This window comes from Oncorhynchus keta, chromosome 13 (assembly GCF_023373465.1).
Source record: "Oncorhynchus keta strain PuntledgeMale-10-30-2019 chromosome 13, Oket_V2, whole genome shotgun sequence".
Classification (NCBI taxonomy): domain Eukaryota; kingdom Metazoa; phylum Chordata; class Actinopteri; order Salmoniformes; family Salmonidae; genus Oncorhynchus; species Oncorhynchus keta.
Genome location: NC_068433.1, coordinates 38,241,613 through 38,269,244, shown reverse-complemented (window position 1 = coordinate 38,269,244; position 27,632 = coordinate 38,241,613). Strand labels below are relative to the sequence as shown.

The 27,632-nt window shown below is 46.9% G+C and overlaps 1 protein-coding gene across 5 annotated transcripts; it reads left to right on the top strand.

Moving 5' to 3' along the window:
* The first annotated feature begins 1,255 nt into the window (after positions 1-1,255).
* On the top strand, positions 1,256-27,221 carry LOC118392775 (protein-methionine sulfoxide oxidase mical3b-like). 5 transcript variants are annotated; one of them, XM_052460095.1, is made up of 33 exons: positions 1,259-1,601; positions 2,775-3,151; positions 3,257-3,464; positions 3,609-3,725; positions 3,882-3,983; positions 4,173-4,429; positions 5,103-5,360; positions 5,611-5,726; positions 5,978-6,104; positions 6,178-6,271; positions 6,371-6,518; positions 6,898-7,094; positions 7,357-7,457; positions 7,559-7,657; positions 7,841-7,975; positions 8,428-8,517; positions 8,763-8,849; positions 10,411-10,524; positions 13,374-13,566; positions 15,809-15,939; positions 16,199-16,271; positions 16,542-16,779; positions 16,963-17,168; positions 17,925-19,196; positions 19,266-19,366; positions 19,648-19,734; positions 20,774-20,824; positions 21,048-21,314; positions 22,228-22,321; positions 22,461-22,511; positions 22,661-22,760; positions 26,230-26,303; positions 26,405-27,221. In XM_052460095.1, exons 2-33 carry the CDS (start codon positions 2,810-2,812, stop codon positions 26,590-26,592), a joined length of 5,718 nt encoding a protein of 1,905 aa, XP_052316055.1. In that variant the 5' UTR covers positions 1,259-1,601; positions 2,775-2,809; the 3' UTR covers positions 26,593-27,221. The 5 variants fall into 5 exon arrangements, with proteins under 5 accessions (XP_052316060.1, XP_052316055.1, XP_052316056.1 ...); XM_052460096.1 differs by lacking the exon at positions 8,763-8,849 and having other exon boundaries at positions 1,260-1,601; positions 8,428-8,526; XM_052460098.1 differs by lacking the exons at positions 8,428-8,517; positions 8,763-8,849 and having other exon boundaries at positions 1,261-1,601.
* The last annotated feature ends 411 nt before the right edge of the window (positions 27,222-27,632 follow it).

Below are 27,632 nucleotides of genomic sequence, written 5' to 3'. Positions count from 1 at the left end.
TGTGTGTGTGTGTGTGTGTGTGTGTGTGTGTGTGTGTGTGTGTGTGTGTTGATGTCACATTCAGTGATTTTAGATATGCTGCCATTTACTGTGGCCTGTGTGCTGTGCTGTTGGAGCCTTTCTACCGAAATAAAGGGACGAGCACTACTGGTACGACACTGTCTGTGTTCCTGTGTGAAATTAAAATAATACTCTATATGTGAAATACAAGTCTTGGTTTATTACTTTATTTCATCCAATTCACTTTTTTCTCTTCACAGCAAAATTCCTGACTGTGTACATGTGATTCTCAACACATTCATGCAATTGTACATTTACACATTACACGTTTTATACTTTGACAGCTGTCTTTGTGTTGTAAATGATGGAGATATTTATATTTCAGAAAGTGTGTACGCTTGAGCGAAAATAACTGGTCAGGCGGGGGAATTCAGTCTCACTTCCCAACCACTAGATGGTGACATTACCCTGTAGGGAGATTTTAGCCGTCGTCTATATATAAGACAAAGTTCTAATCCAAATGGGGTTCCGTGAAATCTTAAGCAAACAGAGCGAGACTTGGAAACATTGAGAAGCCCCGTCATGGAGAGGTTAACGTTAAAATTAGACTGTAACACCACCCACACACAAACACCACGGGGCAGCTTAGTTGGGTGTGTGTTAGTGCGCATGTGTGTGTGGCGCAGGCATTATACTGAAGTGGCTACTGGGAATATAGTATGGATCAGTGAAGGTGATCAGGTATTAGCTGCAGCGTAAACCATGGGGTCAGGGGTTAGCCACAATGTTTAGCTATAGATTAAGTCCTGCCCTCTCAGGTTTGGGTCTTCAGCTATGAAAAAAATTGCAAATTTGGGTTTAGTAAAGAAAGCAGAGCAGATCTCCATATGACCATAAGTTGAAAATTGTGGGTAGGCCTATAAACGTGTATTTGCTCTGTCATGTGTAGGCCTACACCTGGCATGTGCAGGTACCTCTACACCAACAGAATGTATAACCCAAACCCTTCTCTCTGACAGCACTGAAGGGTTTGGGTCTCGGCCATATGCACAAATAGGCCTCTGTCTGTGTGTTCTGTTCACACATACCCACTCTGTTTTTGTGTGCCTATGAGCGGCATCTCTCCCTCAGCACCACTTTCTTACAGAATGATCTCTCTCTTCTGATCCCTCTCCTCTTTAAGCTTGTTAGAGCCCAGTCTGTTCCCCAGGGACACCATGAGATTAGGTGTGTGTGGGCGTGGGCGTGCCTGTGTGTGTGTGTGTGTGTGTACTGTAGCCTATGTGAACATGCTGTGTGGGAGGAGTCTGTACTTGGCTGTTCCCTGACCTTGGACGAGAAAAGCGTCTGGATGTGAGAGAGCGAGAGAGACAGACTTGGAGAGTTTGGAATCAACATAATGCACAGCACACTATAAGGAAGGGAGGGGGACAGGCTGAGACAGAGGCTGCGGTATAGGCTACTGCAGTGCAGGTTTGTGGGTTGTTGTTTCTGTGGCTGAAGATAGATTTTACATTCGATTTCTGAGAGACACCTGGCAACCCGTAGCTGAGCTGGAGAGTGATAATGTCTGTACAGGCCAGACGACAACACAGCATACAGTAAGTCCTACACTGTTTGTGTGTGTTCTTCTGTCAATGTGTGTACTTGAATGTGTTATCTAGAATGTGTAGTGTGGACATAATGGACAGACAATACTGAAAGAATGGAAGCTCTTTGATGTGCAAGGTAATTATGTAGAATGTCCTAGGCACTTAGACTCATCTAAAATGGATAGTATATTATTTATGTATGTTTTTTTTGTCTTGTGTGGTTATTTGTTTGGTGCTGTTTATTTCCGTTTGGAACATTAATAGAGTATCAATTTTTCTAATTCAATCTAATAAACTACTATACTATCTCCCCCTGGAGTGTGTGTGTGTGGGTGATGGAGTATGTGTGTGGGTTTCTCTTGGTGCTTGGTGCGGATGGATCCACTATGTATGAGGTGCATTGTCGTCCCCGCCCCCCCAACCACACACATTCCCTCCATCTTTCTCTTTGTATTGTCTGGTGACTGCCTTGGTTATTGTCCCAGTCTTGGGATGTGGGCACATGTTCTACCTCCTCCCCCCAAGTCCTTATACACCCTATGTTTTTATTGTGTAAAAAAGTAATATGTTGATAATGTATTCTAATTATAAGAGATAATTATGGCTGATTATACCATACAGAAATACACTGTATAATGCACTTTATGTTCACACACCTAAGAGCACTGAATATAATACAATAGCAGGATATAGTACACTTCTCTGAGGGTTTTGATTGTGTGACAACCAGAGTCTCAGCAGTGGATATACTACATTACCCATAAGCCCAGTTCACAGCATGGAGAGCTGGTTTATCTGGGCTCTAACAGTATAAGAACATCTATAGCCCTACCTCCCAGCAGGGGACCTTAACCTCTGATATGCAGCCAGCTCAGACAGAGAACACCTTAATCCAAACACACATACACACACATACACACACTCTCTCTCTCTCTCCTCTCACTCACTCACTCACTCACACACAGACACACACACAGTAGGCTGCTTGCAAACTTAGAAATGTTTCATAAGCAATTTATTACACATGTAGCCTGGTCCCATATATGTTTGTGCTTTTGCAAATGCCAACTCGATTGCTGTCATTGGCGCGACAAGGAATTGGAATGACAACTCAACACAGTTCCCAAGGATTCTACATGGGAAGTCAGTATGGAATATTCTCTGTCTTTTCTCTCTTTCCAGGCAGCCAATGAAAGAGCCCGGAACAGGAAGCTGAGATGGAGTTCCCAGAGTTCCCAGGGTGCCCTGCTGCTGCCGGCGTTGCCGTGGGCGACGAGGCTGAGAAGGAGGGCCATGCCCAGGTTCTATTTGATGAGTTTGTCCAGGCGTCTACCTGCAGAACGACACTCCGTGCCTTCAACCTGCTGTGTGAGCACCTTCAGCTCACACACACACACACACAGCCACAGACATACTCCCCGACGCAGCCGCAGAGGCCTTTCTACCACAGCCTCAAAGAACGCCTCAGCTACTGGAAGGCAAACGCACTGTGGGCCAAACTGGACAAACGGGCTGCCCACCACGAATACGGGAAGGGTCGTGTCTGTGCCAACACCACGGTACTTATTAGTAATTTAGAATCTGGTATTTAACATTTTCAAATACACAGGCTGCACAGCGTGTGTACGTTTCTAGCTTCTCATCCCAGCTGTCCCCTCTTCCAGTGTGTGATCATCGGGGCGGGGCCGTGTGGTCTGCGTACAGCAGTAGAGCTGGGGTTCCTGGGGGCCAGAGTGGTGCTGCTGGAGAAGAGAGATGCCTTCTCCAGGAACAACGTCCTTCACCTCTGGCCTTTCACCATCCACGACCTCAGGGGCCTCGGGGCCAAGAAGTTCTACGGCAAGTTCTGTGCTGGAGCCATTGACCACATCAGTGAGTATGGAATGATCACTGACACTTGACCCCTGAGTCTCCATGGTTACAGCGATGGGGCTTCAATGTTCATTAGAGAATCCTCTCTCTCATTATACCATGTTTCTCCCCCCTCTCTCTCTCTCGCCCCTCTGCCCTCTGTAGGTATACGGCAGTTACAGTTGGTGTTATTAAAGGTGGCTCTGTTGCTGGGGGTGGAAGTCCATGTCAACGTAGAGTTCAAGGGACTGGTGGAGCCACCAGTGGACCAGGAGCAACAGAGTAAGTCCTTGTGTGTGTGTGTGTGTGTGTGTGTGTGTGTGTGTGTGTGTGTGTGTGTGTGTGTGTGTGTGTGTGTGTGTGTGTGTGTGTGTGTGTGTGTGTGTGTGTGTGTGTGTGTGTGTAATGCCTGTATGTGTTTGTGTGTGTGTTCCTCAGAGGTAGGCTGGAGGGTGGAGGTGAAACCCAAGTCTCACCCTATTAACCAACTGCAGTGTGACGTGGTGATCGGAGCTGATGGACGACGGAACACACTGCCAGGTAAATCATCTAGTAGCACCTATCGAAACACTGAAACAGCAACAGATCTCAGGCAGCATCAGTCAGACCTCCCATCACTGAAAGAACACATTTCTCAGTAAATGCGTTTCTGGGAAGGAAATTATTCTTGCCCTCTGATCCCAGAATTCCTGTTTGCAATCACATCCTGTCTCCCATGTGTTTAATCAGGGTTCAGGCGTAAGGAGTTCCGTGGCAAGCTGGCCATTGCCATCACAGCTAACTTCATGAACCGTAACACCACGGCTGAGGCCAAGGTGGAGGAGATCAGCGGAGTGGCCTTCATCTTCAACCAGAGGTTCTTTCAGGAGCTACGGGACACCACAGGAGTGGACCTGGAGAATATAGTGTACTACAAGGACGACACACACTACTTTGTGATGACGGCTAAGAAGCAGAGTCTGCTGGAGAAAGGAGTCATTCTGCGGGTAACAATGCACACAGACGGGCCACCCGAGTGACGCGACAGTCTATGGCACTTCATCACAGTGCTTGAGGCGTCATTACAGACCCGGGTTCGATCCCAGGCTGTGTTGCAGCCAGCCGCGACCGGGATACCCATGAGGCGGCACACAATTGGCCCAGTGTCGTCCGGGTTAGGGGAGGGTTTGACCAGCTGCGTTGTCCTTGTCCCGTCGCGCTCTAGCGAGTCCTTGTGGCGGGCCGGGCGCATGCACGCTGACTTCAGTCGCCAGTTGTACGGTGTTTCCTCCATCACATTGGTGCGGCTGGCTTCCGAGTTAAGCGAGCAGTGTGTCAAGGAGCAGTGCGGCTTGGCTGGGTCGTGTTTCGGAGGATGCATTGGCTCTCGACCTTCGCCTCTCCCGAGTCCATACGAGAGTTGCAGCGATAGGACAAGACTGTAACTACCAATTGGATATCATGAAATTGGGGAGAAAAAGTTTATGTTAAACATGAAATAATGCATACACACTTTATGACACACTGATACAGCTGCATTGACTGTATTGTTATTTTACTCATGTTGATCTCACTGCTCTCTACTGCTCTCTACTGCCCTGATATACTGTAAAACTGTGTTATTGTTCAAACGTTGATTGTGTTTTATTGTACTGATGTTTACTGTGTCATACCTATCAGGACTATGCAGACACAGAAACACTTCTCTCACGGGGAAACGTGGACCAGAATGCGCTGCTGGCCTACGCCCGCGAGGCGGCGGACTTCTCCACCAATCACCAGCTGCCGTCCCTGGACTTTGCCATGAACCACTACGGGCAGCCTGATGTTGCCTTGTTTGACTTCACCTGTATGTACGCGTCAGAGAACGCTGCACTGGTCAGACAGAGACATGGACACCATCTACTGGTCACGTTGGTGGGAGACAGCCTTCTGGAGGTGAGGAGAGGGAGAGGAAGAGGGAGAGGAAGAGGAAGAGGGAGAGGGAGAGGGAGAGGGAGAGGGAGAGGAAGAGAGAAGAGGAAGAGGGAGAGGAAGAGAGAAGAGGGAGAGGAAGAGAGGAGCAGAGTTGAGGGAGAGTAGAAGAGTGTTAATGTCAGCAATACTCTGAAAGTAATTCTGTTGTAAGTAGCATATGGTTGTAATGTGTGCGTGTGTGTGTGTGTGTGTCTGCTTGTGTGTGTGTTAGCCGTTCTGGCCCATGGGGACAGGTATAGCACGGGGGTTCCTGGCAGCATTGGATTCTGCCTGGATGGTACGGAGCTGGGCTCAAGGCCTCGCCCCCCTGGACATACTTGCTGAAAGGTGAGAGGGCAGGTCTGCGGTTAGGAGAACACACACACCAGCAATCAGGGAATGGGCACACTGTCAAGTTACACATTGTAAAACCTATAGACAAACACACTGCCAAAGCCACACAAATGTACATGATGTGCCAAAATCATCAACAGGCACCCGGGCTAGGAAACCAAATGATCGTTCACCTGATTCCCTAACGAAATAATCCTCTCTCTCTCCTCTCATTCTCTCTCTCTACCCCCTTTTCTTTTTTTCAGAGAGAGTCTGTATCGTCTCCTTCCTCAGGCCTCTCCAGAAAATGTCAACAAGAACTTTGGTCAATACACTGTAGACCCAGCTACCCGCTACCCTAACATCAACCACCAACTCATCACCCCCGCACAGGTATGCACAGGCACACACACAAACACACACAAACACACAGGACTGATGATGATGAGGATGACAATCTCTGTAGGTGGGGCATCTAATATACACAGAAGAGAGTGGAGATTCGGGTGCGGACCAGGAACCACGACCCCGATCCCCCTTGCCGAAGCTACTACGACAGGGTGAGTCTGACCCTCTGAGTACTGAACGGCTACACGAACATAACTCTAACCAATCGCCATCTTCACTCATATTTGTTTTCTTCCTCTCTGGTTCCCCAGAGTCCTTCTCTCGCTCCAGTAAGCTTTTGTCATGGTGCCAGCAGCAGACACAGGGTTACCGTGGCGTTGCGGTTAGCGACCTCACTACTTCCTGGAAGAATGGACTAGCTTTGTGTGCCCTCATCCACCACTACCGACCTGACCTCATGTGAGTCACCTCTGACCTCTAGCCTCACGCTCCTCACAAATCACCTTACCTTATACACCTCATACAGCTCATCCCAAAGGTAGCATTCAGGCGCAATGTAGTTTGTCTCACTTCCTTTTCACGCAAGCTCAGGTGCATGTGTGTTTGTGTGAGAGTGGTGAGGCTGATGAGTCAGAAGACCATGGTCTTGATTAGTGCCCTTTTAATTGCCTGATTGGATCAGTGCCTCTCTTTGTCCACTTGCTCTGGTGTGTGTGTGTGTGTGTGTGTGCGTGCGTGCGTGCGCGAGCGTGTTTAAGTCTGTAAAGTGTGTCTATTTGCACGTGTGTGTGTGTGTGTGACTCTCTTACTTTGACCCTCTCATCCCATCTCCCTGCAGCGACTTTGACTCTCTAAAGGAGGATGAGGGGGAGGAGAATATGAGGTTGGGGTTGGAGGTGGCAGAGAAGGAGTTTGGCATCTCTCCTGTGATGACTGTCGAGGAGATGTCGTCTGTCAGTGAAACGGACACTCTCTGTATGGTCATGTACCTCAGCCAGTTTCACCAGCTCTTCAAGGACGCACTGCCCCCAAGCGGTGAGTTTCTCAACCACAGTAGTCAGTAGTAAGAACGGTTAATGCTCAATTCTCCTCATCACCCTCTACTCTTATCCTACCCTCTCTTTCCAGAATGCTGAATAGTCTTCCTCGTCTCCGGCCCTCTCATAAGCAATTACCTATAATGCCTTACTAAGCAAAAGCAAAGTGGTGAAAATGTTTCTATTCCTATTACCTGTCCGTGGTTATGAAGGAAAGGAGATGAGGAATGGCGTGACTGTTCTTCTCCTCTTTTCTTTAGAATCCCAGACCGAGAGCCTAGATGGGAGGGTTGCTGTGATTGGTCCTGCCTCTCTCCTCAGCCGCCTGGGCCACAGCCCATCCCGCAAGCGCAACCCCAAGGTACACACCCCTATTTGCTTATGTAGGGACTCGGTTTGTCTGTGTGTAGGTGTATAGGTGCATGTGTGTTTACATATATTTGTCTGTGTCCCTCCCACCAGGAGCAGAAGGAGAAGGATGCGGTGGGGAAGAGGAGGAAGACCAGTCGGCCATGTCTGGAGGATGTGAGACAGGATCTCAGATTAGTGAACAGTTATGAGGTGAGGGGTGTAACCTGTATCCCTGGTTAAGGTAAGATAAATTGTAACTGCCGGTAGTTCTGTGACTAAAGTAATGAGATGACATGCAATAATGTCAATTATTTTAATTGTGAGAACAGCTATACAAAACCTTTGGCCTTAAAGTGAAACGGGTCAAACTCTCCACCATTCTGCCTTGCACAGGAAGAGGCTGCCTTGTGCTCTGTGGGTGGAGCAAGCCAGAGCAGAGTGCGCTCGATGGCCAATCAGCTGCTGGCCAAGTTTGAGGAGAATGCCCCTTGCCCCTCCTCCACGCCAGCTGCAGCTCTCCGCAGACAGGTGAGAGGGGATGGAATTCAGAGCTCCTAGCTGCTAAGAGTTTTCAGGTGTTACTAAGATAGTTTTCCCTCGCTCAAAGCCGCAACAGTTTTCAAAAATATTCTTATTGAAAATCTGTGCTTTTAATCTGAATAAAGGAACTTCTACAGCACGGTCTGTCATCCATAGCTGTGGGTAGTTTAGATCCTTCAGGTGTGAGCCGACTGACTAACCTCCTCTTGAGGTTTCAAGAGGATAAGCCAGATTAGCTGCACTGATGGGCATTTTGGGTCAGGGCCAATGGGACTCACTGAGCCTTGGAGCAGTAAGTAAGGGTTCATTTGGTTGCAGGGAACAGCTGTGGTTGCAGCAATATGGCTTAAGATTAACTGGTGGTTAGGGTTAGCAGTGGTAGCTCTTAGCCTAGGCCCTAGAGTCTTAAGCCCTCACTCCCTCTACTAACTGACCACCAGGGGGACTCCATGCCCATGCTTCCACCTCCTCCAGCATCCCCTGACCCCCAGGAACCAGCCTTTGTGGCCTCCGCTGCCACCTGGAAACAGGTAAAAATAGTAAGTCCCCCACCTGCTCCACCTGTGGTTCTTAGAGGCCTGTAGAGTTAATATAGCTGCATCTCTCTGTGTCACCACATGGGGGTTGGATGCTTGTGTGTTGTGTTGTTCAGTCGCGTGGCCTTTTTTTCTAGCTCTTTCTTAGCTTTAGTTCCCATCGATATCACAGTGTTTCGCTATTTCGCTACCTCAAACCACCCACTCACATGATGCCGTCTAAACCCATCTCACCCCAGAAGAAGCGCACGCAGCAGCAGGAGCAGATGAGTTTCAAGTACAAGGAAAAGGTCAAATGTCACACTCTGCCCAGCAGGGGAGAGCAGGTACGCCACCCCCAGAGTAATCTGGTTAATGTAGTTGTGTGTAGACTAGATGGCATGTAGAATAATAATGATGTCCCATGCCCCACATAATTGCTCATAGATTTCCCAAGTTCCCATTACCCATCTGCAGACTAAAGTGTGTCACTGGTGTGATGACTTTTGAGGTCTCTTCTCGGCTACCTCAGTGGTTCCCTGATATATATTCAGGACAGAAAAGAAACCAATCGTCTTTTTTCAGAGTTGTCTTTCGACAGGTGGCGTCAAATCCTACGCAACTCGCAGTCCGTCAACCGACAGACGAATGTTGCGCCATCTGGCGCATGGCAATGAAGTTGTTCTCTCAGTGTAGTGGATATTGACAGATACATGGTGAACGTTGGCAGTGAGAGTTGCCCACGGTGAAAGCTTTAACCAAACCCCTAGTGTGTACCTACCCCATTCATAGACAATTCATAACTACCTTTAGCGTCAATTGGCAATAGTATAGTCCCGAGGCGTGCTCTAAATGTTAACACGCATCGCTTGCGGTATGGTTTTGGACACGTATGGAGCCCGTCATTCATGTAAGCAATAAATCCTTTTCAAAAGCCAGCCAGCCATTTCCATGTTGCAAGCGTTTCTGGAAAACAGGGTGGACTACCTGTGCTAAATGAGCTTTTTGTGTCTCTGAACACCTGTGTGTGTAAACTGGAGACAGATGCCACAAACGTGTTGTCACTGAAAAATGCAGTCGGCTGCAACTGTATTTTCAATTTGTGGAATTATTTTGATGTGATATGAAGGGGATTTGTGTTTCTAGAAGCATACCGCAATTGGGAATTGATTCACATTTTGATGGAGTATTTGGCTTATTTTGGCTTCCAGACCCAATTCACCTTTAAACAGAACATGTAAGATACTTGGACTATAAGGAGTAACGTTGGGCTCCATCAGTCCATTACTGGGCTAGTGTGGACCATGAGTGGGCTACAACTTGAGTTCAATCTATGGGCCTCAGGGCAGTATCAGAGTGCTAAATGATACTGTTATTCATATAAACAACTGTTGTTTCTGAGAAAGAGGAGTACACTGGAAATAACTGGATTCAGAGTACATCTTGTTTGGTCTTTTAAGAAAGTATATTTGTATAATTTACCGCAGGGCATGTGGCATGTGACAATGCTGCAACTGACATTTTCCCTTTTAAGATTTAAAAAATCAGAGGCCCTGTGAATGGTTTTCGTTCATGTTTGCACAGCCTTCTTTCCTCAGACTCCTCTCTGATTTGCCTACAAATTACGTTTGATTGGTGTGAGATAAGGGCCTAGTGATGATGACATTTATATTCATTATTTTGGACAATGATTACATTGCAACAGAGAGAGGGTTAAATTAGTATAACGACAGAATCCAATAGGGGTTTGATGTTTCTAGCTTTGTGTTCCATTTCCACATCCATGACACAACAACATGTTTATGGCTCCGATTGTGTCATCGCTAGTGAGTGTGTCTGTGTGTGTTTACTGTTTGTTCTGTCCTTCGTCCTCATCTCTTGTCTCTCTTTTCTCCTGTTGTCTTTTAGAAATACGTTCAGATGTACACAGGGGGAGTAAGCTCATTGGCTGAACAGATATCCTGTCAGCTTCAAAGTCAGGAGTCACCGTCACCCCAGCACACTCCTGATAGGAAGGAATCGGTAAGAATTGATTTGAATGAATCGACTCGCTCACACTAATACTGTCAATAGGCCGAAACTCATTCAGCATTGGATTATACCCTATATCTCGGCTGGTTCTGAAGTAGGCCCCTTTCCATGTTAAAGTACCCATGAGCGCCAAGGTGAGGTTTATAGGAGCATGTCAAATTGGATGTCAAATGAAAGCTAGGAGTCTATTTATTTTTTTATACTGGCATATATACATTTCTCAACCATTTTCATCCCAGAAATGAGGCATAAACAAAGGCTATGATGTCTGGACAAACATATAGAAATGGGGTCTGAGAAAACATCTACCAGAAAAAGTCTTAAAAGGTATTATAAATGTATCAAAACACAATAAGGTTGAAGTAAAGAACCCTGACAACTAATATCAACACTTGTATTTCGTTTTGGAGACATTTCTGTAAGTTTAAGAAACATTGCCTTGTACTGTGAAATTCTGCACCAAAAGCCCACATATCTTTAAGATATCTTTGAATTTCTCTACCTCATGAGGAGTGAGGACAATGAAAGTTCACAGAAGTAACAAGTAAAGGTATTCCAATCATTTAGTTATCGTGTTTTTACCAGTAGTGTAACATACTTACTTTAAACATACTTTAAAGTACTACTTAAATAGTTTTTTGGGGTATCTGTACATTACTTTACGATTTGAAAACTTTTACTTTTACTTCTACATTCCTAAAGAAAATGTACTCGTTGCATTTTGAATGCTTAGCGGGACAGACAAAAATGGTCCAATTTGTACACTTTTAAGAAAACATCTCTTGTCATCCCTACGGCCTCTGATCTGGTGGACTCACTAAACACAAATGCTTTGTTTGTAAATGATGAGTGTTGGAGTGTGCCCTTAGCTATCAGTAAATAGAAAAACAAGAAAATAGTGTGATCTGGTTTGCTTAATATAAGGAATTAAAAATGCTTTCAAATCATTTTTCTGAAAACTGTGGGTCAACGGCGTTTCCTTGCGTTTACCCTCCACTTGGCCTACCCTCTCAGCCAAGGCAATTTTAAACACATGTACATACGCAGAATAGGTAGCACACATTCAATATCATGAGTTGAATCAAAATGTGTTTCACACCCTAGTTGTCATAATTCATGAGGTAATGCTTTAAGTCTTCACAGATCGGGTGACATTCTACAACACCACCTTTCTTTCCTTACATTAACGACAGTGTTATTTGTCATTATTAAGCTTTTCAAAATGTTAATTAGAACAGTGAACTTCAACTCTCAAAAAATACATGTGTAACCATCCCTACGTAGCATTTCATTATGTTTCGCCTTGAAAACAGTCCTCATGGACACACAAATCCTAAATTATGTAGTCTCGTAGCCATTGCAAAATCGAATGCTTCTAACGGAAATAATCAACTATAGGCCTCCTGTCAGTAATGTATAGGCCTCCTGTCAGTAATGTATAGGCCTCCTGTCAGTAATGTATAGGCCTACTGTCAGTAATGTATAGGCCTACTGTCAGTAATGTATAGGCCTACTGTCAGTAATGTATAGGCCTCCTGTCAGTAATGTATAGGCCTACTGTCAGTAATGTATAGGCCTACTGTCAGTAATGTATAGGCCTACTGTCAGTAATGTATAGGCCTCCTGTCAGTAATGTATAGGCCTACTGTCAGTAATGTATAGGCCTCCTGTCAGTAATGTATAGGCCTACTGTCAGTAATGTATAGGCCTCCTGTCAGTAATGTATAGGCCTACTGTCAGTAATGTATAGGCCTACTGTCAGTAATGTATAGGCCTACTGTCAGTAATGTATAGGCCTCCTGTCAGTAATGTATAGGCCTCCTGTCAGTAATGTATAGGCCTCCTGTCAGTAATGTATAGGCCTCCTGTCAGTAATGTATAGGCCTACTGTCAGTAATGTATAGGCCTCCTGTCAGTAATGTATAGGCCTCCTGTCAGTAATGTATAGGCCTACTGTCAGTAATGTATAGGCCTCCTGTCAGTAATGTATAGGCCTCCTGTCAGTAATGTATAGGCCTACTGTCAGTAATGTATAGGCCTCCTGTCAGTAATGTATAGGCCTACTTGTTGGATTCATTGAATTTGCATTGGTGTCTAGCTGTAGGCTAGTTGTCTAGTGATATTGTCAACCATCATCAGCTGATACAGGAAAGAAAATGATTATTGATAGAAAATAATCAAGTTCAATAAATGGTGTACTACTGGCCACACGGACGGCAGGGAGAACCAACAGGCGCACCTGAAAATCAAAGCAATGAGTCCTCTAAACAGCTGACAGACAATATCAAACAATTATAAATCAACGGAGAATTCTAATGCATTGGAATAAAGGCATTTAAAAAAAAATAAAGGACACATGGCAAATAAATGGTGAAAATGAGGAACTACAAAGGAAAATCTATGCGTAAAGGAGCTCAGCTGAGACTGAAATCCAGCCCTACTGAGTGGACAGCGCAGCCACAGTGAAATACATGGTTTAAACTACGACAGAAACCTGTATGTCATTGGAAGCTTTTAATTCCATGTTTACCACTGTTAGACATATTTACCACTACATTTTAAACCAATAGGAAAATAGTTAATTTACTATTACTTAGAGACTGTTACCGGGTGTAAATCAATTTCAATAACCAAAATAAATACAAATCTAAGTCAATGTATCATGTCATAGCTGACACCTGATGGTTGAACCTTAATTGAACAGGCATTGAATCTTTTGGAAAAAGGTGGACACAAACACTTGAGGGATGATTTACCATAGATCTGTTAACAAACTTGTTTGGCTAACTCTGAAGTGAGGTGATCCATGTATCACAGCTTTTTCTCTTCCCCCCTCTCAGGCTGGAGTTCACTCTGTGTCGGCGGGGCCAGGGCCAGGAGGGGCCAGTGACGTGTGTTTCTTCTGCAGTAGGCGTGTGTACGTGATGGAGAGACTCAGTGCTGAGGGACTGTTCTTCCACCGGAGCTGCTTCCAGTGTGACCACTGCAGCTCCACCCTTCGCCTGGCCTCTTACGCCTACGACCGGCCTAACGGTGAGGGGAGGGGGGGGTCACTGAGCTCCATAGGGTTAGAGAGTAATGTTAAAAGTGGGTAACTCCGGGGCCTCCCGGGTGGCGCAGTGGTCTAAGGCTCTGCGCCGCTAGGCCAATTGTGCGTCGCCCCATGGACCACCCAGAGACTCTGGGTTCGAGCCCAGGCCCTGTCACAGCCGGCCGCGACCGGGAGGTCCATGGGGCGATGCACAATTGGCCTAGCGGCGTCCGGGTTAGGGAGGGTTTGGCTTGTAGGGATATCCTTGTCTCATCGCGCACCAGCGACTCATGTGGTGGGCTGGGCGCAGTGCATGCTGACCAGGTCGCTAGGTGCACGGTGTTTCCTCCGACACATTGGTGCGGCTGGCTTCCGGGTTGGATGCGCGATGTGTTAAGAAGCAGTGCGGCTTGGTTGGGTTGTGTTTTCGGAGGACGCATGGCTCTCGACCTTCGTCTCTCCCGAGCCCATATGGGAGTTGTAGCGATGAGACAAGATAGTAACTACTAACAATTGGATACCACAAAATTGGGGAGAAAAAGGGGGTAGAAATTCAAAATAAAAGTGAGTAACTCCAATGAATGACAAGGGCTGCCCTACCACACACACACACACACTGAAAATACCACATACTAGCCCAGCATGTTCTTGGCACTAAAACACTGCCTTGTTGTTTTATCGTGAATGCAGCTCTGACTTGCAGTCTATGAGGGTCAGTGACACTCAATCACACTGATTGATTTTACACTGATTTTACACTGATTGCTCCAATCTGCCCTCAGGGTTGATGTTACACTGCATGATCACTTTGTAAGGCTCCCAGGTTATCAGCAGACCAGAGACCAACTAAGTTAACACATGAAGAACACAACCTCAGTGTGTTGCTTACTGCACAGTTGGGGCCTGGGGCTCCCTGGACTGACTGTGTGGTTGTATATCTTTGATTGGGTGTGTGTGTGGGTGGGGGGGTGGGGGGGCTCAGTAGGGGATTCAAATGACTGTAGAATAAACAAGGTGCAAGTAAAACATGTGGTTGTGCATCAGCAGTTTTTCTCTTGTTATGTCAGTCACTGACAGTCACTCAATTAGCCATGTCAGCTAACCATTTTTAGATTGGTAAGTCAGCTAGCTAAACTATCTGAATTTCTAGGCCGAATACCGACCGTGCATGCAGGACACGTCCACAGGGGCTCCCCTGACCTCCACGGGGGCCCCCATTGATTTTGTTAGTCACTCTCACTCAGATATCATTAACATGGCAAAAGTCATGGCAAGATGTGTAGAACTGCAGGAAGTAAACTTTAAAACTGCAAAAATGTCTCTCCACCTCATGGCAAAATGGTTAGAATTGCAAGACATTTCCTGTAAATTTGCAACATTTTCTCTCTGCCCCATCGCGAAATGTGTATAACTGCAGGAAATTAAATGTGAAACGTAAATGTTTCTCTTTGCCGTGAATAGGAGGGCCACCAAAATGTTTTGGGGGGTGAACCCCCCCACCCCCCAACCAAATCTCACTTAGGGCCCACAAAAGGCTTCTGGTGGTGCGTGTGTGCATGCCTTGCTTGCGTGTGTGTGACTGTGTGTGTGTGTGTGTTGTACCTCTTAGAGATGTGATACAAAAGATGTCAGTGTTGTCATGTCAGGAGCTAATCTCGAAGTTGAATTCAAAACCGTTCAACCAATCGGGGATGAGGTGTCACATGATAACCGTTTGAGTGTGAGGGGAGTGTGTGTAGGGTCGACTATATATGAAGTGGCCTGTCAGTGTAAGGACCAGATCGAGTGTGTCTTCCTGTCAATTCTGTCGACCGCCGCTGTTTTCTATGGAGGAGTCACACTGTAAGACACAACTCTATTTCATTCCTTTCCCGGGAAGCTGAGAGACGTTTCCTCAAGGTCCAGGTCCAGGGACACTGTTTTCTTTGTGTGGAAATGTAAAAAGATTTAGCTGAGGACGAGACATTTACATTTAAGTCATTTAGCAGACGCTCTTATCCAGAGCGACTTACAAATTGGACGAGACTTGTAAGATTTATTACACTGCTTTCCCTGTAGTACTACTGTCGTTAGAAAACACTTCGGGTTTTGTTTAAAGCTCTCCTGTAAGATGCATGGGAGCTGCAGATCTCTCTGTAGTGCGGTTCTCAAGCTGCAATTCTCAGTGTAGTCGAGGTTCTAAAACTGCTGTGTGTGTAGGGCGGTTCCATGTATAGTGTTCTAACACATTGGTTCTGTGTGTAGGGAAGTTCTACTGTAAGCCGCACTATGACCTCCGTCTGGTTGGGCCGGTCCAGAGGAAGAGACCAGCTCCTCCTACCTCCGACCAGCATCCAACCCCCTACGAACGGACCCCCTCTCAGCAGACCCTCCTGGTAAGGACTTCTGCCTTTCCCCTCTGGCTAAATGGAAGCTCTTGGCTGACCTGGGTTTTAACTCCCGATATGTGTATAGTCATAGCAATTACGGTTTCATTTGATGACGAGCTCTCTCTCTCTCTCTCTCTCTGTATATTATATTGTTTTGAGGAGAATCCGTCATGTATGTATGAGCTTTTCTGTAGATCAATATACTGATCGTTGGAATTTTGGGGGGGTAAAAATACTGTTCCCCTCCTTTGCTCCTTCCTCCCAGGAGTCCCCAGCTGCTCTGTCCACTAACCCTCGCTCCTCAGTAACTGTGGTGACAGCAGATCGCAGGTCCTCAGGTAAGCCAAGCGGTTCATGTGTCGGTGTCATGTGTGTGTTTTCCGTCGTAATGCTTGTGATGTGTGTTTGTGCACAGAATGTGTTTCTTAGTGACGCCGCTGAGTGTGTAAAGAATGTCCTGAGTGCGCAAAGAATGTGACATTGACTTTGGCTAAGTGTATGTCTGTGTGTGTGTGTTTCTCAGTGGCGTCTCTGATTGGGAGTGGGTCCGGCTTGGTAAAGCTTCTATGTGTATGTGTGTGTGTGTATGTGTGCGTGTGTGCACTCAGTGGCATCTCTGATTGAGAGGGAGTGTGGCTTGGCTAAGCGCGTGCGCGGCACGCCAGAACGTATAGAGCTGGAGAACTACCGTGGGAGCCTGGGGAGCCTGGAGACTGAGCAGCTAACAGATGAGCCGGAGGAGGTGCCAGAGGAGACACTGGCCAATTACAACCTCAGTCTGCTGGTGACAGAGGTGAAGAAGGCCAATCACAAGCGCATCTCGTTGCGGGACAACGAGGGCTCCAGGTCAGCATTACAAAAACAAACATTTATCTGTCCTCTTTCTCTCCCCCTTTTTCTCTCTCGCTATCTATCACCCATGTCCTCTCCCTCTGTCTCTTCCCCTCTTTCTCCCCCTTTTCTCTTGTACACACACGAACACACACGAACACACACGAACACAGTAATTGCCTTCCTCTCTCCTCATAGTTCAGAATCAGAGACGGAGGAGGAGGGGGAGAGGCAGCGGGCTCTAACCAATGACCTGGCTAGAGACTCATGGAGGAAGGCCATGGAACTACACGCACGCCTCCGAGGAGAGAGAGGAGATGACGAAGAAGAGACAGAAGAAGGAGAGGAGGAAGGAGAGGTTGATGAAGATGATGATGATGATGAGGAGGAGTTATCTAGTGATGGTAATTGGCCATTTTTCTCTGTTTTCCTGTGTGTGTCTCTCTAAGTGCTGTTTGTTAGGAAGATTTGTTTTTAGACTAGTTGCCTTTCCTCACCTTTCCCCTCCTTTCCTCTCTTTTGTTCTCTGTTCTGTTCTCTCAACCCTCTTTCTCTCTGTGTCTGTGTGTGCCCTCCCGCCCTGCCCGTCTCTCTATTTGGTGTGTTTCCCCCTGCTGGTAGAAGGGGAGTACTGTCCGTGGGAGAGGGAGCATCACTCAGGTCTGTGACTCCTCCCTCTAGAAGAGGTGCAGGAGACAGGTGGCACCGCCACAGGAGGGAAAGCTGACAAAACATGTTTACCATTTTTATTATGGGAATTGATTTGTTTTTACTAACCATTTTTCATGTTTTGCTGTGTCCTTGAGCATAATGACACACTATTAGGCCAAAGTTACAGTAACTTCCCCACCTATTGCACCCCATGGACTTAGACAAGTGATTCTTGCACCACTGTCCAATGGCTTTGGTGGCTGTGGTTGCCCAAACCTTATTACTAATATCCTTTGCCTCATCAAGTCTACAGTGTTGCTAAACAGCGACAAAAAAAACAACCTAATACCTACTCTCGCTCATTACCAACTGTGGCTCACAAGCAATATGTTCTGTACGACACAGGAGGTTGCTATCTGGTTTTCTCTGTAGGGATTTTGACTTTCTCTTTACTTCCCCCCTCTCTCTCTCTCTCTCTCTCTCTCTCTCTCTCTCTCTCTCTCTCTCAGGGGAAGGAGCATCTCCACTCACCGCTGAGGAGGTAGCCTCGTTGGACGAGTGGCAGCAGAGCACACACTCTCCAGACACATACACGCATGACACAAACACGCCTGACACGCACTCTCCAGACACACACACGCCTGACATACAACTGCCTGACTCGACAACACCCGACACACACGGTCCACACAGCCCCACCAGTGTACCCAATATCACCTTCTCCACTCCGGCCACTGCCTCAACACCCTTCACACCCACACCTTTAACGTCGCATTCACCCACACCCACGTCCTCAGTGTCAATTCCAGACTCCTCTGTCTTTACCTACTCCTCCCCCAACTCCTCCACCACCTCTGGCTGCTCCCCGGGTCCAGGCGAGGGAGAGGAGGATGGGGAGAAGAGAGAGATGAAGGAGAGAAAAGAGCGAGAGGAGAGGGAGAGAGGGGGGAAGGAGAGGGAGAGGGTGCGTGACTCCAGCAGTAGTTCGGGGATCGGTGTGGGTGGGAGCTCCACCACATCTACCTCGGACCCTCTCACCCCTCCCGGCATCCCTCCCCCCGCCCAGCTCATTGCATGCTGGGATAGCCTGCCCCACTCTTCTGTGGAGGCGGAGTCACTACAAAGCCCCGCCTCTCGCCCTGCCCCTCGATTTGCCCCCGCACCTATCATGGCGTCGGCTGTTGTCGGGGGCAAGAAGCTGAAACCGTGGGACGTGGATGGGGGAAGGGGATTTGTTGCGGGGGGGTCTGTTGGGGCAGGGTCTCTTGGGGAGAAGCTGTGTAAGGGTGTAGTAATAGACCCCTTAGAGGACATCAACCCCCCCTTGTCCCCCCTGAAGCCCCTTAAGGCAGTGCCCAGAGACGAGAGAGAGATCGGGAGGAAGAGGGAGATGGAGAGGAGGAGGGAGATAGAGAGAGCAGCCATGGGAGTGGGCTGGGAGGACACGAAAATCCCCCTAGGAAGGGAGCCTCTCCCAAGGAAGAGCAGAGGTGGTCTAGACCCCCGCAGACTCACAGAGAGCTTGCCCCCCCTCTTCCTCACACAACTCCAGGGGGGCTCCCTCTTCCCTTCACGTAAGTGCTGCAGGGACAACCAGCCCCCCAGCCAGAGTGTGTCTGAAGCGGGCATAGCAGAGGGTGGACCCCTGGGCCTGTGGAGAGCTGTCATCTCTGGCTATAAGAGGGACAGGAAGAAGAAGGGCAGGACTTCCCTTTCCAAAATGGCAACAGCCCCAGCCCCCAAAGAGCAGGGCAGGAGGAAAACTTCTGCGGAGAGAAGAGGTAATACACACACACACTCTGGTGATCTGGTATAGTGATTTCCTATGGTGAACCTCTGTGTTTGTGCAGGTGTGAAGTTCAGGGAGCGCCAGAGCTGGTCAGAGCCGGAGGAGTCAGACATCACCTGCTCTGTTGTGATGGAGAGGTGCTCCATGAACCCCAAGGCCAACGTAAGGACATCACTACTAACACTACCACTGATCTTAGAGCAGCAGGCTTGACATTCCACTACAACTCTGGCTGTGAGAGTCAGCGATGTCACTACAGACCTCTGTTCAGCTCTACAGCTCTGTGTATGCCAGCAGTCTTTACAGTGATTGTTTGGAGGAAATGCATTCGCACTATAGGAGGCTGATGTCATATGTGTTGGGGGATATCTTGTCTTTGTTGGTTACCATATCTCCTGTCTTCAGAGGCTCAGGTAAATGTTTTAACGGATCAATGTTTTTAGCTTCGTCTGGAGCTGTTTGACCTAGCGTCAGACCTTCAGAAGGACACCATTGAGGAGGAGGAGGAAGAGGAGAATGAGGAAGGGGAGGTATACTACTTTGTGGCAGTAGGATGAAGGCTGCTATGTACTAGTCCGGTTAGAGAGCGTTATACAGCAGAGTTACTGAGAGAGGTTACGTTTCTTCAGTTGTGTAGATGGTTACGTTTCTTCAGTTGTGTAGATGGTTACGTTTCTCCCGTTGTGTAGATGGTTACGTTTCTCCCGTTGTGTAGATGGTTACGTTTCTCCCGTTGTGTAGATGGTTATGTTTCTCCCGTTGTGTAGATGGTTACGTTTCTCCCGTTGTGTAGATGGTTACGTTTCTCCCGTTGTGTAGATGGTTACGTTTCTCCCGTTGTGTAGATGGTTACGTTTCTCCCGTTGTGTAGATGGTTACGTTTCTCCCGTTGTGTAGATGGTTACGTTTCTTCCCGTTGTGTAGATGGTTACGGTTCTCCCGTTGTGTAGATGGTTACGTTTCTCCCGCTGTGTAGATGGTTACGTTTCTCCCACTGTGTAGATGGTTACGTTTCTCCCGTTGTGTAGATGGTTACGTTTCTCCCGTTGTGTAGATGGTTACGTTTCTCCCGCTGTGTAGATGGTTACGTTTCTCCCGTTGTGTAGATGGTTACGTTTCTCCCGTTGTGTAGATGGTTACGTTTCTCCCGTTGTGTAGATGGTTACGTTTCTCCCGTTGTGTAGATGGTTACGTTTCTCCCGTTGTGTAGATGGTTACGTTTCTCCCGCTGTGTAGATGGTTACGTTTCTCCCGTTGTGTAGATGGTTACGTTTCTCCCGTTGTGTAGATGGTTACGTTTCTCCCGTTGTGTAGATGGTTACGTTTCTCCCGTTGTGTAGATGGTTACGTTTCTCCCGTTGTGTAGATGGTTACGTTTCTCCCGTTGTGTAGATGGTTACGTTTCTCCCGTTGTGTAGATGGTTACGTTTCTCCCGTTGTGTACACGGGTCGTTTATAGCTGTAATAAATAGTTTGTAAGTTCCGATTTAGAGTACGTTTTCTCTGAACTAGACATACTATATATTGTGTGCCCGATTTTGATTGTTTTTTGGTCTTCGTCTTTCCAAGTCTGCATATGTGCCTCATGCCCTGGCCTTTAAGAGGGCGTATGCCATTAAGGTAGTGTGAACATTCTTATTGGTTGCATCAAGCCTTTCTGTTCTCTGTGCTGCGTCCTTATCGTCCCGAACCCTCAGTAGTGTGTATACTCAGTAGTGTGTAGTGTGTATGTATTTGTTGCTGTGGTCAAATCTTAATGGTGTGTGTGTGTCTGTGTGCACGCATGCTATGTGTGTGTGTCTGTGTGCAGCCTGCTGATTCCCTCTCTCTCTCTCTCCTACAGAGGCACGTGGGGAAGGAGAGGGAGCGGGACAGCTCCCCCCGTATGGATACACAGCGGAAGTCATCGTGCCCTACGGAAGTTGTCGGGGTACTGGTGCACATGATGGACCTGAAGGACCCATCCAGCCTGGATGTGTCAGAGGCCATGTTCCACAGAGACCGGGACCCAGAGGAGGAGCAGCTAGATGCCAGGTTAACACGCAGAGTACAGAGGGCGGCGCGCAAACAGGCCAAACAAGAGCAACTCAAGAGACTGCACAGGGCCCAGGTAAGATGCAGGTTTATAATGTATGTGTGAGTGTGTGTATAATTTGTGTGGGTGCGTATGATTTGTTTAAAGCCTCGTTGGTATTGTAGATGGCACTAACATGCATCTTTTGTCTTGATCTTGTCCACATTCTGATTGTGCCCACATTTTCAGAAATATGTCTAGTCATGGTATTAAAATATCTTCTATTCGTCCACTGTGTCTGCGTTCACAGGTCCCTCCCTGTATGCAAATAATTTGACAGCTATTCTTTATTTATTTATTTTAAGACACATATTGATTGTAAGCTATAAAAACAAAGAGTCACACACTTTATGTATAAACTCCCAGTAATAATTGGTTTACCTAATAAATAACTGGGAGATTATACATTGAGCTTGAGACTCTCTTTGTTTTTATAGGTTACAGTTTATTCACTGTTAGTCAGCACCTCCACACTAAATCATTTTCTCTGGGTGTACGCCAGCTCATGCATTTTACAAGACACATATTGATGCCATAAGTCAATGGGTGCCACCTGTCAGTGATTTTAGAATGCGGGATAATAGTTATTTAAATGGTTTTACTGTTCGGATTTATCTGCACTTGTAAGATATCCAGACACCTTTGCTGCATTTACATAGGCAGACCCATTCTGATCTTTTGCTCAATTATTGGCTAAAGAGCTGATCTGATTGGTCAAAATACCAATTAAAGGAAAAATATCAGAATTGGGCTGCCTGTGTAAACACAGCCGATGTGTGCCTGACTACCTCCGGAGGGGATCAGGAAGATCGGCTCACAATCAGATCAAATGCGTATTTTAGTCGTCTACACCTGTCTGGAAATGTGAACGTGGACAAGATCAGGACAAATAATGCATGTCTGAATCAGGTATAAACAGAGCTTGAGTGTATAAAATGTGCCTTGTCAGATGATCCAAAGGCAGTTGGAGCAGGTGGAGGAGAAGCAGAGGCAGCTGGAGGAGAGGGGTGTGGCTGTGGAGAAGGCCTTGAGAGGGGAAGCAGGTAAACACACACACTTTTTACACGCTTGTTTGACATTGTGGTTTGTTTGACCTATACTACTCTTAAGTTCGTTTGACTAAGCAAATGATCAGTGTACGTGTGGTCATGTGGTCAACTCCCTTGTATGTTCTCATTATAGACTACTGGGGAGAGTCGAATGACAGTGAAGAGCTGGACTTACACCTGGGAGGTATGTACCTCACACACTATGCTGTATTCCCCTCTAACCATTCATTACCCTCCAATCTAACCCCTGGTTCCTTACACTCCTCTCTCTCTCTCTTTCTCTCTCCCCCCGACCCCTCCCTCCCTCTTTCCATCTTCCTCTCTCTCCTTTAGTCATGGGCAGGCAGGATGACCCAGCTCTGATGCAGCAGTGGTTCAAGCTGGTCCAGCAGAAGAACTGTCTGATGCGCTATGAGTCAGAACTCATGATATTGTGAGTATCTATCTGACCTTTGACCCCCTATGTCAAATCAAATCCAACTTTATTTGTGCGCCCCGACTACAACGAGTGTAGACCTTACAGTGAAATGCTTACTTACAAGCCCTTAAACCAACAGTGCAGTTCAAGAAAGAGTTAAGAAAATATTTACCAAATAAACTAAAGTAAAAAGTAACACAATAAAATAACAATAACGACGCTATATACAGGGAGACCGGTACCGGGTCTATGTGCGGGGGTACAGGCTAGTTGAGGTCATTTGTACATGTAGGGGTGAAGTGACTATGCATAAATAATAAACAGTGAGTAGCAGCAGTGTACAAAACAAATGGGGGGGGTGTAGTAAATAGTCCGGTGGCCCCTTTATTAAAGGTTCAGGAGTCTTATGGCTTGGGGGGAGAAGCTGTTAAGGAGCCTTTTGATCATAGACTTGGCGCTCTGGTACCGCTTGCCATGCGGTAGCAGAGAAAACAGTCAATGACTTCGGTGACTGGAATCTCTGATAATTTTCTGGGCTTTCCTCTGACACCGCCGAGCATATAGGTCCTGGATGGCTGGAAGCTTGGTCCCAGCGACATACTGGGCCGTACGAACTACCCTCTGTAGCTCCTTACAATCAGATGCCGAGCAGTTGCCATACTAGGAGGTGATGCAACCGGTCAGGATGCTCTCGATGGTGCAGCTGTTGAACTTTTTGAGGATCTGGGGACCCATGCCAAATCTTTTCAGTCTCCTGAGGGGGAAAAATGTTGTTGTGCCATCTTCACGACTGTCTTGGTGTGTTTGAACCGTGATAGTTCGTTGGTGATGTGGACACCAAGGAACTTGAAACTCTCAACCCGCTCTATGTTTATCGGGGCCTGTTCAGCCCGCCTTTTCCTGTAGTCCACGATCAGCTCCTTTTGTCTTACTCACATTGAGGGAGAGGTGGTTGTCCTCGCACCACACTGCCAGGACTCTGACCTCCTCTCTATAGGCTGTCTCATCATTGTCGGTGATCAGGCCTACCTACCACTGGTGTGTCGTCAGCAAACTTAATGATTAATGGCTTCTGGTTGGAATATGTACGTATGGTCACCGTGGGGATGACGTCGTCGATGCACTTATTGATTAAGCCGATGACTGAGGTGGTATACAACTCATTACCATTGGATGAATCCCAGGAACATATTCCAGTCTGTGCTAGCAAAACAGTCCTGTAGCTTAGCATCCACGTCATCTGACCACTTCCGTATTGAGCGAATTACTGGTACTTCCTGCTTTAGTTTTTGCTTGTAAACAGGAATCAGAGAGCCTAGGGGGATAGAATTATGGTCAGATTTGCCAAATGGAGGGCGGGGAGAGCTTTTTATGCATTTCTGTGTGTGGAGTGAAGGTGGTCTAGTTTTTTGTTTTTTCCCCCTCTGGTTGCACATGTGACATGCTGCTAGAAATGAGGTAAAACGGATTTAAGTTTGCCTGCATTAAAGTCCCCGGCCACTAGGGGCGCCACTTCTGGATGAGCATTTTCTTGTTTGCTTATGGCCTTATAGAGTTGGTTGAGTGCGGTCTTAGTGCCAGCATCGGTTTGTGGTGGTAAATAGACGGCTATGAATAATATAGATGAGAACTCTCTTGGTAGATAGTGTGAGCTTACCATAAGGTACTCTACCTCAGGTGAGCAATACCTCGAGAATTCTTTAATATTAGACATCTCGCACCAGCTGTTATTGACAAATAGACACACACCCCCACCCCTCATCTTCCCCAGTCACCACTGGATTCTGTGTTTGTGCTGCCCAAATGTATGAGCACTTATGTCGGAATGGCAGCATGTACAGTCATGGCCAAAAGTATTGAGAATGACACAAATATTAATTTTCACAAAGTTTGCTGCTTCAGTGTCTTTAGATATTTTTGTCAGGTGTTACTATGGAATACTGAAGTATAATTACAAGCATTCCATAAGTGTCAAAGGCTTTTATTGACAATTACATGAAGTTGATGCAAAGAGTCAATATTTGCAGTGTTGACCCTTCTTTTTCAAGACCTCTGCAATCTGCACTACCATGCTGTCAATTAACTTCTGGGTCACATCCTGACTGATGGCAGCCCATTCTTGCATAATCAAGGCTTGGAGTTTGTCAGAATTTGTGGGTTTTTATTTGTCCACCCGCCTCTTGAGGATTGACCACAAGTTCATAATGGGATTAAGGTCTGGGGAGTTTCCTGGCCATGAACCCAAAATATCAATGTTTTGTTCCCCGAGCGTCTTAGTTATCACTTTTGCCTTATGGCAAGGTGCTCCATCATGCTGGAAAAGGCATTGTTTGTCACCAAAGTGTTCCTGGATGTTTGGGAGAAGTTGCTCTCGGAGAATGTGTTGGTAACATTCTTTATTCATGGCTGTGTTCTTAGGCAAAATTGTGAGTGAGCCCACTCCCTTGGCTGAGAAGCAACCCCACACATGAATGGTATCAGGATGCTTTACTGTTGGCATGACACAGGACTGATGGTAGCGCTCACCTTGTCTTCTCCGGAGAAGCTTTTTTCCGGATGCCCCAAACAATCGGAAAGGGGATTCATCAGAGAAAATGACTTTACCCCAGTCCTCAGCAGTCCAATCCCTGTACCTTTTGCAGAATATCAGTCTGTCCCTGATGTTTTTCCTGGAGAGAAGTGGCTTCTTTTCTGCCCTTGTTTGACACCAGGCCATCCTCCAAAGTCTTCACCTCACTGTGCGTGCAGATGCACTCACACCTGCCTGCTGCCATTCCTGAGCAAGCTCTGTACTGGTGGTGCCCCGATCCCGCAGCTGAATGAACTTTAGGAGACGGTCCTGGCGCTTGCTGGACTTTCTTGGGCACCCTGAAGCCTTCTTCACAACAATTGAACCACTCTCCTAGAAGTTATTGATGAACCGATAAATGGTTGATTTAGGTGCAATCTTACTGGCAGCAATATCCTTGCCTGTGAAGCCCTTTTTGTGCAAAGCATTGATGACGGCACGTGTTTCCTTGCAGGTAACCATGGTTGACAGAGAAAGAACAATGATTCCAAGCACCACCCTCCTTTTGAAGCTTCCAGTCTGTTATTCGAACTCAATCAGCATGACAGAGTGATCTCCAGCCTTGTCTTCGGCAACACTCACACCTGTGTTAACGAAAGAATCACTGACATGATGTCAGCTGGTCCTTTTGTGGCAGGGCTGAAATGCAGTGAAAAAGTTTTTTGGGGATTCAGTTCATTTGCATGGCAAAGGGAGACTTTGCAATTAATTGCAATTCATCTGATCACTCTACATAACATTCTGGAGTATATGCAAATTGCCATCATACAAACTGAGGCAGCAGACTTTGTGAAAATGAATATACGTGTCATTCTCAAAACTTTTCGCCACAACTGTAGAATGGCTCGGTGCAGTATGCAATTATCTGAGTCAATCAGTGTGACATGGTCTCCATGACAACTGTCTCTCCCTCAGTGCTCGGGAGCTGGAGTTGGAGGACAGACAGAGCCGTCTTCAACAAGAGCTCAGAGAGCGGATGGCCGTGGATGGTAAGTACACTCATACACACACACGCCATACTGTACCATAATGCTCTTAATATATTCTCTGTTTTCATTCTTCTCTCACTCTCTCTCTCCCTCTCTTTAAGACCACCTGAAGGGTGAGGCAGAGCTAGCTGAGGAGAAGCTAATCCTGGGGGAGATGTTGGAGGTGGTGGAGCAGAGAGATGCTCTGGTGTCTCTGCTGGAGGAGCAGCGGCTGCAGGAGAGCAGGGAGGACAGAGACCTGGAGGCCATCATGCTGTCCCGGGGACTGGGCCTGCACAACTGGGCCTGAGCTCTATTGCTGGGACTGGGCCTGCACAACTGGGCCTGAACTCTATCCCTGGGCCTGGGCCTGCACAACTGGGCCTGAGCTCTATTCAGGGAACTGGGCCTGAGCTCTATTCCGGGGCCTGGGCCTGCACAACGGGGCCTGAGCTCTATTCCTGGGACTGGGCCTGCACAACGGGGCCTAAGCAAAAGACACTCACGTCACTTTTCCTCTAAATCTGCGATCAGGGTCATGGTTGTGAGGTCACTTCGCCTCTGATACAACGTTATGACCAGGATCAAGGCGGGACTGTCTGGATGATCCATTTTTAGGATTGGATATGTTTCCCCATCCTGCTACACCTATCCTGCTGCTACACCTATCCTGTTGCTACACCCATCCTGCTACACCCCTGACTCACTGACTGATGGGCCTTTGAGATGGCTCGATATTCTATGCTCACTATACTCACCCAGTCTGTTGTTTAATGCAATATGTGGCATGTTTGAATTATTTGTATTGTTATTCATTAACAATTTAGAGAAATGTATATTATGTAAAAAGAAACATTACTAATTGTTTTTAAACTCTTTTTTTATTCTACTAATTATGTTTTACTTCATACATTGGATAATAAAGACATTCTGACATCATATTGTCATGTTTGAACATTTTAAGATAAGGGGGACTCTTGTAGGGGAGTGGAAGGGAGGGAGACCTGGGGGTGGGGATTCCAGTGAGCTTGGGAGGGACATTTTTTTTTAATGCTGTCTGCCTCCTCACAGGTGTGGTGGATATTGTGTGCAATCAGAAATAGCTGCTGAGATTACTCTCAACTCTCAGTTCACTACTTTCTAATCCTGCCACTTGTATAAAGGGGTGACAATATAGCATCTGAAGGAGTTTGTGGCTCTGGGGTTAAATATTTGCCATGAAGCCATGAGGTTGTGGGTTTAAGTCTCATTACCTTTTGCTTTCCTTTCTGCTAATGTCAAATATATGGAAATAACTATTCCAGGGTTGAGTCTGGGGTCAAATCCCTGCCTTGTAGCCAAAGAGTTGTA

Coding starts and splice junctions, on each gene's coding strand:
- LOC118392775 (XM_052460095.1), top strand. CDS start 2,810: ATGGAGTTCCCAGAGTTCCCAGGGTGCCCTGCTGCTGCCGGCGTTGCC. Junction 4,430..5,102: donor AGAAAGGAGTCATTCTGCGG/GTAACAATGCAC, acceptor CATACCTATCAG/GACTATGCAGACACAGAAAC. Junction 22,761..26,229: donor GAGTCAGAACTCATGATATT/GTGAGTATCTAT, acceptor TCTCTCCCTCAG/TGCTCGGGAGCTGGAGTTGG.